Genomic DNA, 10,014 nt, shown 5'->3' with positions numbered 1-10,014 from the left:
TTCAGAGGAGGGATGATATGGGGGGCGGGGGGAGGAGCCAAGCCTGGGAGTCTACCCAGCTAGCCTGCTCCCTGGGCCCTCAATTTACCGTTTATTTACTTATTCTCTCAGGTGCACAGAATTGAGTTGACCATACTCCTCAGTTCTTGGCACACTACATCATCGTTGGTCCATGCGAGTCCCTTTTCTTCTTTGTTTTGTTTTGTTTCTTCCCCTTCATCACCCATCCCTGATCCAATACCCCCTCCCATATAGGCACCCACTCTTGTGTATTTAATGTATGTCCTTCCAATTCACCGTTCATGTGTTTATTTACATATATGTGTATCTGTGAAAAATATATGGTATTGTTATGTTTTAATTTACATAAACGGTATTGTACTATAAATCTTGTTCTGTTTCTTTTTTCACTAAACATTCTGTTTTCGAGAGATCCAGCCTTGTTGCTGTACGTAGATCTAATTCATTCTAGTGGTCCATCTTCTACATCTATCACATGTTTCTTATCCATACCCCTGGTGATGGGTCCCTAGGTTGCCTCCAATTTTCTGCTACCACAGAAAGGCTGCAATGGGCAGTTTCCTACATGTCTTAAGGATGCCTAATTTAGAGGACAGGAAACAGTATCTCTGAGGACACTCCCTCAGAGAGAAGGAGTGATTTGGTTAGGGTTACAAAGTGAGGAGCACACCCGTGATGTGAATCCCAGACCAAATCCAGAACCCCACCACCACGCCAAAGGAAAGACCATCAATCCAACCCTCCAAAATCTAAAATACAGTTAAAAGCGGCATATATGGGGCGCCTGGGTGGCTCAGTGGGTTAAGCCGCTGCCTTCAGCTCGGGTCATGGTCTCGGGGTCCTGGGATCGAGCCCCGCATGGGGCTCTCTGCTCGGCGGGGAGCCTGCTTCCTCCTCTCTCTCTGCCTGCCTCTCTGCCTACTTGTGATCTCTGTCAAATAAAATGAATAAAATCTTTTAAAAAATAAAATAAAAATAAAAGCGGCATATACTGAGGAAAGGATTGGAAGGAGGGCAAGTATCAAGTGGACGAAGACAGAGAAAATCCTAGAAAAACCTGGTGGATGAATGGAATCACAATCATTTTAATGACGCAGACGAAGTTACTTTTTGTGTGTGATTATTTCTAGAGCCATTTTGCAGAGAGGCAAAAAGCCACGTCAAAAATCTGGCCCCAAACCAAAGGTCCTAGGTTTCTAAATTCCAGGCTCCTTTAGGGCAACCCTAGCCCCGGGGGCCACATTTCAGATCTCCACAGAGGCAAACGCCGGGAATAGAGAAAGGGACAGATTTAAGAAGTGCGTAGTTGTTGAGGGGAGGGCAGAGAAGGGGGAAAACGATAGCGAGGCTCTCCCAATTTTATTTGAGCACATCCTGCTCCGAAGCTGCGTTTGTTTTTTGTTTTGTTTTTTGGTCTTCAGAGCCACTGGTACTTTTCCCATTGGATAAAACGCTGCAAGGGTGGGAGAGGGGTTTCGTCCCCCTCAGTTTTCCTTGCAGCCAATCGCCATGCAGTTTCCAACTCGTCGCTGGGGAAGTCAGCTCGATGATTGGCGGGCCTGAGAGGAGCCAATTGGAAAGCGATGAGGTGCGGTGTTGGCAAGCAGATTGCGTGAGAGCGGGCAGAGGTCGGGGGAGAGCGAGTGCCTCGGCGGGGGCTGGCAGCCAATGGAGAGACAGAACGGTCCCTTTACGTCAGGGAGGGGGTGGGTCTTGGACGCTTGGCGCGGAGGGAGCAGGACAGGCGCTGTGGGAGGGAACGCCAGAGCGAGGCTGTGAGGAGAGGTGGTGGCGTGAGGTGCTGCGGCTCAGCTTCAGGTGTGACAGGCAGCGGCGGCCTGGCTGAGAGCGAAGGGGCGAGTGCGATCCCCTGAGCTGTGAGCGCGGTCACCATGGACCGCCAAGATGAGGGGCCTCCGGCCAAGGCCCGCCGCCTGAGTAGCTCAGAGCCCTCTCAGCACGACCAGCTGCCGCCGCCGCCGCCGCCGCTCCTGCGACTGCCCCTACCTCCACCCGAGCAGCGGCCGAGGCTCCGGGAGGAAACCGAGGCGGCACAGGTGCTGGCTGACATGAGGGGGGTGGGACTGGGCCCAGATCTGCCCCCGCCGCCGCCCTATGTCATTCTGGAGGAGGGGGGAATCCGTGCGTACTTCACCCTGGGTGCTGGGAGTCCCGGCTGGGAGCCTGCGATGGAGTCGGGGTACGGGGGGGCGCCCCCTCCTACGGAGAGCCTAGAAATATTCTCTCCTTCGGAGGCTTCTGGGGGAAGTGTGGAAATTGACTTTCAGGTTATGGAGCCCAGCAGTTTTGCTGGAGAGAAGGCCCTAGAAACCTGTAGCGCAGGGGAGTGGGGGTACCAGGAGTTAGCCGGTCCGAGGGGGAAAGAAGAAGCTATCATCATCGTGGAAGATGAAGACGAGGATGAAAAGGAGAGTGTGAGGAAGAGGAGGAGGAGGAGGAAGAGGAAGCAGAGGAAGGTGAAGAAGGATAGCAAGGAGAGGAATGCCGAGAGGATAGAGTGCATCCTGCAGGCACTGGAAAACATTCAACTGGACCTGGAGGCGGTGAACATCAAGGCAGGCAAGGCCTTCCTCCGTCTGAAACGCAAGTTCATTCAGATGCGAAGACCCTTCCTGGAGCGCAGAGACCTCATCATCCAGCATATTCCAGGCTTCTGGGTCAAAGCAGTATCCTTGTCATCTATATTCATGGGCCAGGAGCCCATGACAAAAAGGGGGGGTTGGAGGGAGAGAAAGGGTGTGGGGGTGGACCCCTATTGGAAAAATGACTAGGTTTGGTGGAGGAGGAATGGAAGGAGAGGGACAAAACATCAGAGAAGCTGGATTAGAGATGGTAAAGGGGGTAGAGGGGCACACAGCATAAAACCTGGACCACAAATGGAAAACGGGAGAGGAGGAACGTAATATAAAAAAAATAAAATGCATCACAGGCAGTGAAATGGGGAGGGTAAGAGAGGGGCACACAGCAGAAAAATTAGACCAGAGGTGGTGAAAGGAGGAGGGGAGGGACACACAGAAGATGAACTGATTCAGAAATGATGAAGAGGGAGGGGAAGGGCACATAGCAAAGAAATTGCCCAGAAGTCACACCTAGCCCTGCAAGGCTAGGTCTCTGCTTAGGTACTAGGGAGACCCCAATCCTGGCTGGAGAGAAGGAGACTAGAAGGGGGCTTGAGCACCTTAAGGGGTAGGCAAAGGAGTACCAAATAATGGAGATCAAGGAGTTAAATGAAGGAAATAAGTAAGAAGAATCTTGTTCGCTACTGGTGAAAAGCTTATCTCTGGGGCATATACAGACATACATACAACATGTTAGGAACACATGGGCTTAACTTCCTGGTGGAATTACATTGATATAGACCCTTGACACTCTCCTACAAAGTATCACATGATCACAGGCTGTTAGCACTCAGGCACACACGTATTTTGTGGCCGTGGGTTCTCAGCATGCAGACACAGAGCATCATGTGACTATTGGTCCTCAGCACCCAGACACATGGCATCACTTGGACGCAAACCCTCACAGCCAGATCCACAATACCACGTGGACACAGACATCTAAATGAACATCATGTGACTCCAGGCCCTCAGCAACCAGTTACAGCATCACTTGGGCATGGGCCTTTAGCCCGCAGAAACACAATGTTTTCTAAATACAAACTCTTAGCACCCAGACACAGCAAATACATACTGAGGTAAGGCAACCTAACACAGAGGTTTGACATTGCATAAACACAGGCTCACTGCATAGTATCATGGGAAGAAAAGTGTGGGTCATGTCCCATGACCCACTTGCTCCACACACATCACATAAACATAGAGGGAATTCTGCTCCAGCCTCTCGTTGCTCTGTCCTGCTTGGCCTTCCCTTCCTCCTTCTCTCATTGAACAGTCACTCCTTGACCTAAACTGCTCCCTCCATCAGTTCCTCAACCACCCCAAAATTTCAATCTTGATCAACCGACGTGATGAAGACATCTTCCGCTACTTGACCAATCTGCAGGTCAGGCCAAAGATACATTTTTTTTTTACTAGGATCGGGCAAGGAATCTGGCCCTTGGAGGTGAGGGGGGGTAGAGTGGGAGGGGCCTTGGTATGGTGGGGATCCCAACATTATCTCTATCCTGAGCAGGTACAGGATCTCAGACACATCTCCATGGGCTACAAGATGAAGCTGTACTTCCAGACAAACCCCTACTTCACAAACATGGTGATTGTCAAGGAGTTCCAGCGCAACCGCTCTGGTAAGAGGCAGTCCTAGGGAAAATCCACACCCCCACCCCCCATCTGTCCTTCTCTGCTGCCCTCTCCATAGCCTCCTTTCCCTCCAGGCCGGCTAGTGTCTCACTCCACTCCAATCCGCTGGCACCGGGGCCAGGAACCCCAGGCCCGCAGGCACAAGAACCAGGACACCAACCACAGCTTCTTCAGCTGGTTCTCAAACCACAGCCTCCCAGAGGCTGATAGGATTGCTGAGGTGGGGCTCCTCCTAGCATTGCCAGAGAAAGCCTTGCTAGGCTTGCCTCTGGATGCTTGGGGAATTGGGAGTAGGCTCTGGGGCTTGTACTCATAACTGTTCCCCTCCCCCCACCCCAACCCTCTTTTTCAACAGATTATAAAAAATGACCTGTGGGTTAACCCTCTGCGCTACTACATGATGGGAGAAGGGGGCTACAGAGCAAACAAAAAGAAGCAAGAAAAGGAAGAAAGGTGATAGCGGTTTCGTGGCTGAGAGGTGGTTTGTTAGGAATGGGATAAAGATTAGGCTAGTGTCACACAGGATTTGTAAAGCCAAAGGGACTTTTTTTTTTTAAGATTTTTTATTTATTTGACAGAAAGAGAGATCACAAGTAGGCAGAGAGGCAGGCAGAGAGAGAGGAGGAAGCAGGCTTCCTGCTGAGCAGAGAGCCTGATGCAGGGCTTGATCCCAGCACCCTGGGATCATGACCTGAGCTGAAGGCAGAGGCTTTAACCCAGTGAGCCACCCAGGCGCCTCCCAAAGGGACCTTTGAGAGAATCCAGTCCAATATGTTTTACAAGTGATGCCCATAAATGGGGTGTGATTGCCCTGAGGTCATGCAGTCAGGAGCAGAAATGGGACTTTCCCCACCCTAACCTCCTCCCTGGGATCCCTTGTAGCTTACTGCCTCCCCAGTTACTACCTTTCAGTGTCTGCCTTACCTCCCACCAACCCTGTACTCAACCCTAGGCTTCTCCACAGTAAAAACAGGGACAAGTGTGAGGTTGTGATCCTGGAAGACTCTGATGACTATCATCTAATGGAAGACATTATCAGTGAGACCTCAGACAGTGATGGTATCACTGACAATGAGACCATTCATGACATCAAGATCTCTGACTTCATGGAGACCACCGACTGCTTTGAGACCACTGACAATGAGATAACTGACATTAGCGAGTGCCTCTGTGACAGTGAGAGCCCTGACCACAATGAGAGCCCTGACAGTGAGACCACCGACAACGAGAGCCCTGATGACAGCGAGACCACTGATAATAATGAGAGCTCTGATGACGAGACCACTGACAACAATGAGAGTGCCGATGACAACAATGAGAATCCAGACGACAACAACGAGAACCCTGATGACAACAGTGAGAACCCTGAAGACAACACTGATGATAATGAAGAGAACCCTGATGACAATGAAGAGAATACTGATGACAACAATGAGAACCCTGATGGTGATGAGAACCCGGATGGTGGTGATGAGAACCCCAAAGGTGGCTACCATGGCAGCAATGGCAACAACCAGGATAGCAGCGATAGTGACAACGAAGGAGACAATGAGGGCAGTGATGATGAAGATAATGACGGCAACGAAGGCGACAACGAAGGCAGTGATGATGATGGCAATGAAGGTGACAATGAAGGCAGCGATGATGATGACAGAGACATCGAAGATTACAAGAATGACACTGATGACCCTGACAAGGATCAGGATAACAGCAACAATCAGGATGACTATGAGGACGAGGTAGAGAACATCTCTGAAGAAGACTCCTCAGTGGAGGAGGAAGAAGAAGGCAGTGAGGAAGGTGAGCCTAGAACCCCTCTTGTTTTCCCTCCTTTTCTCTTCTCAGAAAAGCTGGCCCGGATCAAGGCATGAATACAGTCTGCACTTGTGCGGAAAAGAAGGATTTTGTGCAACTTTTTAAACAAAGCAAGACTAGGAAAACTTTAACTTACAAACATAGCAGAACCAAAGAAACAAATTCTAGTTCTAGGTGGTGGGTAGATAGGTTGTAACAGAGCAAAAGTCACAGGAAGAGTGAAGAGATAGGAGAAGGTGGGTAGAAAACTGAGAAGGACAATTTCACACACAGAAAGCAGGGAAATGACAAACACCTTATAATTCAGCATACACTGTACCCAGCCCAGGACTTCAGGGAACTTTCAGGCTTGTTTGTCTTTTGAGTATCCTTCACTAGTTCTGAAAGCTGCTTCTCACAAAAATATCCAGTAAGATATGTGGGGACATACTGCATACATTAATATTCCCAGGTAGAGTCACATGTACATTGGCACCTTAAAGCCTCTGAAAAGCTCTGCTGTAAGAAACCCTTTTAAATATTGCGGAACTTGAAATTGGAATTTCCCCAAACTTCTTGACCACAGAAGCTATTGTTTAGCGTTCACCAAAACATGCATTTTAGGAAATGCGGAGAAAGGTTTGCCTGCCGGGGTTTGAGGGAGAAGGCAGTCCTTAAGATGACTCCCAGGTTTGGTCTGGCCTGGATGACTGGCAAACAGAGGTGCCAGTTCTTAGGATAGGGAATGACATGGTGGCAGGATTGATGAGATGCAGGGAGGAACATGGAGTTGGGAAGGCCTGTTGGACCTAAGATACAGGTAGCCCAGGCAGGTGATTGGTTTTATGTCTAGGAAGTCAGAGAATGTAAATAAAGGAGGTAATAAGCCAGAGCAGAATCCTAGCCCTGGATTCTGGGACCAGTTAGCATTAATGAAGTATTTACTGTGCACCAGGCACTATTCTGAGTGATTTACTGTTACTGGCTGATTCATTTAATCTTCACAGCAAGTCTTAAGAGGTAGGTATTATTGTAGATGAGGAAAATGAGGCTCTGAGAAGGTAGAATTGGGAAGAGAACTGGGTCATGGAATGTTCTCAGAAGGAGGGAATAGTCCTCAGTATCTAGTGCTGCTGAAAGGTCAGGCAAAATGAGGACTGGTATGTGTCCATCGGATTTAGTGCTGTGGCCTTGGCAAAAGTAGTTTCAGTATATTAATGGGGGCAGAGACAGACCACAGTGGGGTAGGAGGAGGGCATGAGCAAGGAGCAAGGCAGTAGAGTCAAACCTTAGCTAGGAAGGGGATGGTAGAGGGCGGGCAAGGGAGATGTCTGAGCCTGGCTGTGGGCAGGCAGACCTTGGAGAGGTGGGTCCCTGGGGAAGATAGAAGGAGCTGGAGGTAGAAGACCAACCAGTCCTGGGGGTTTTGGCCATGGGGTCTCTGGCAAATTTCCATTGAGTGCAGGGGCAAGGAAGGAGGCATTGGATGAGTAGATTCAGTGTAGACATATATTCAGTTACAGAAACTGAAGGATGTTCCCCCAGATGGTATCTTCTTTCAGAGAAGGGAAGGAAGAGCTATCTGCCCAGCCCTGTGGTGGGGGGGGATTGGGCTAAAAAAGACAGACTGGGGCCTGTTTAGATCAGACTATGGAGAAAGAGCGGGGGAGCTGCCTTGGAATGAACAGAAGGTTTATTCAGCTGAGATCAGAACTCAGGAAGACACACACATTGACACATTACAGGGGGAGAAAAATCAACTTTCAGAGTATCAATTTTGATAGGCCAGAAGCAGGAAGCCCACCCTGCTTTCCTGCTTCCCTTCCACTCCCTCATTCCAGGCTTGCTTGAGTAAGCCGAGCACGCGTGCGTGGGTGTGGGGGGGGGGCGCGCGCGCGCGCGCGCACACACACACACACACACACACACACACACAGGCTTGTCTCACACACACTGGCTTGTTCCAAGCAGAGGTGCTTGGCAAGTGTTCCAGGTCCCCAAAACCCTGGCTCTGTGTTCTGTTCCCTGTTAAAAGAGTGCTGTCCTCCAGCTTCCAGAACAGTGAGAAGATAAATTTCTTTTGTTTAAACAACAAAAAAAAGAATGACATCTACCTGTTCATCTAATCACCCTCCATTTTCCCTTCCTTGCCTCTCTCCCTCTTTGCAGACAGTGAACAAGAAGGTGAGGAGAGTGATAACGAGGAGGGAAGCGATGAGGAGGAAGGGATCGATGAGGAGGAAGGGATTGAAGACTCAGAAGGAGGGGAAGACTCTGACGACTCTGACATGGAGGAGGTGCTTCAGGTCCAAAATGCTTGGGCCAACCCAGGGAAGAGGGGCAAAACTGGATAAACATTTCACCCTTGCAAGGGCTGCCTCTCTGTATCCCTCTCCACCTGCCCCATTTGCCCTCCCCCTCAGCTAGGGCCGCGCGGCCCCACATTGCACTTCTGGGGGGTGACCGAATTCGTACACGGGTTTAAAGTTTATTTTTATGGTTTAGTAATTGCAGAGTTCTTATTTTGGGGGTAAGGGAAAGGGGGATTCCCCCTTCCTTTTGGCCCTCCTCTCCTGCAGGCTTCTGTGTGCTGCTAAACGTATTTATTGTGATGCCTTGGTCAGGGCCCCTCTATCCTCCTCCTCGTGCTGTGTGGAGTAGACACCCTTGATCCCGAAGCGGGGAGAGCCACCGTGGCCTTGGGGGGCTCTGCTGCCACCCTGTTCTCCCAAGCCTCTCTTTCTGTCCATCCCTTGCCCTGCCCCACGCTGTGCCCGCTAGCCCGCCTTGGTGTCTATGCCGGGGCGCTTGTCATTGCAGTGTTCCTGTCCCCCCCCCCCAGAAGCCCCTCCTTGTTCCTTGTGAAACTTGGTAATCCTAATAAAATTCTGAGCAAATTCAAAGTGCTTCTTGTAGTCTTTTGTCCCGCTGGCGAGCCATCCCCAGGAACCAGTCTCTTCTACAGACCCTCAAATCACTATCTCCTCTATGCACTGGTCTGCCAGACAGTGGTATGTGTGGCGGGGTTGGGGGGAAGGTATTGGTTTTCTGCCGGAGAGCTCTGCAGGCCACAGAGGTGCGTCAGAGCTATGCGGACCATCCTGGCCAATGGCAGGGCGAGGCTGAGAAAGCCCCTCCCCCACCAGCGGCTGCAGTGGTCCTCGGCAGGTAGCAAACAGCTTCCCACGCCTTCCCCTCCTGCGCAGGTGCAAAGAAAAGTCCTGCGCCCTAAAATATCCATTTGTTCAATGATTCATCTTTTTATTTATTGTGCGTCAAACCTTTCCTCAGGCATAGTGTGAGCTGGGCATGGGGAATCATGGGAATCCATTTTTTCATTTGCTTGTAATTTTTAAAAAATAGTAATCTGTCAAGACGTTACATCCCAATAATTCAGAAATGCTCTCCTGTTTTAGAGAGATGGTGTAGGATTCCTGGAACTGGACCTGGAAGAAGAAGGCAAAAAAAAAAAAAAAAAAAAAAAAAAAAGATGGCTCGAGCCAAAGAGTGCATAGCGAGAAGGGGAAAGCAAAAGGAAATTACGATATAGTGCGATGGGGTGGGGAAGGGATCAGGATTTGGGTGTCTGAAAGGCAGACCTCTGGAAGGCCGAGTTGTTTTAAATTTTGGATAGAGTAACTTTATTTTGGCAGACACCAGAAATACCTCTAGATCCATTGTGGCTAATAATGATAACATACAAATATCCAGGTTGGTCTTCTGCAATATACCTCCCGAATTTTCCATTCAACGCCCATGTTTTAATGAAAGGCTTCAGAAACGGTCAGATTGCAGTTTCAGAGAATGCCCTCTGCTGGATGCCAGGAGAATGGATTGGAGGGAGGGAGAGCAGTGAGGAAGTTGATGCTGTTCCTCAGGTGAGAGTGGTGTAATGGGCGGATACAGGAGGTTTTTAAGATAT

The 10,014-nt window shown here is 49.9% G+C and overlaps 1 protein-coding gene across 4 annotated transcripts; it reads left to right on the top strand.

The window, feature by feature from the left end:
• The first annotated feature begins 1,811 nt into the window (after window positions 1-1,811).
• Window positions 1,812-8,995, top strand: TSPYL2 (TSPY like 2). 4 transcript variants are annotated; one of them, XM_044235087.1, is made up of 7 exons: window positions 1,812-2,708; window positions 3,934-4,044; window positions 4,174-4,285; window positions 4,373-4,518; window positions 4,654-4,751; window positions 5,263-6,098; window positions 8,262-8,995. In XM_044235087.1, exons 1-7 carry the CDS (start codon window positions 1,914-1,916, stop codon window positions 8,444-8,446), a joined length of 2,283 nt encoding a protein of 760 aa, XP_044091022.1. In that variant the 5' UTR covers window positions 1,812-1,913; the 3' UTR covers window positions 8,447-8,995. The 4 variants fall into 4 exon arrangements, with proteins under 4 accessions (XP_044091022.1, XP_044091021.1, XP_044091024.1 ...); XM_044235086.1 differs by having other exon boundaries at window positions 5,251-6,098; XM_044235089.1 differs by having other exon boundaries at window positions 1,813-2,708; window positions 3,967-4,044.
• The last annotated feature ends 1,019 nt before the right edge of the window (window positions 8,996-10,014 follow it).

The sequence above is a fragment of the Neovison vison genome, chromosome X (assembly GCF_020171115.1).
Source record: "Neovison vison isolate M4711 chromosome X, ASM_NN_V1, whole genome shotgun sequence".
Lineage (NCBI taxonomy): Eukaryota > Metazoa > Chordata > Mammalia > Carnivora > Mustelidae > Neogale > Neogale vison.
This window is presented reverse-complemented; position numbering and strand designations above follow the sequence as displayed.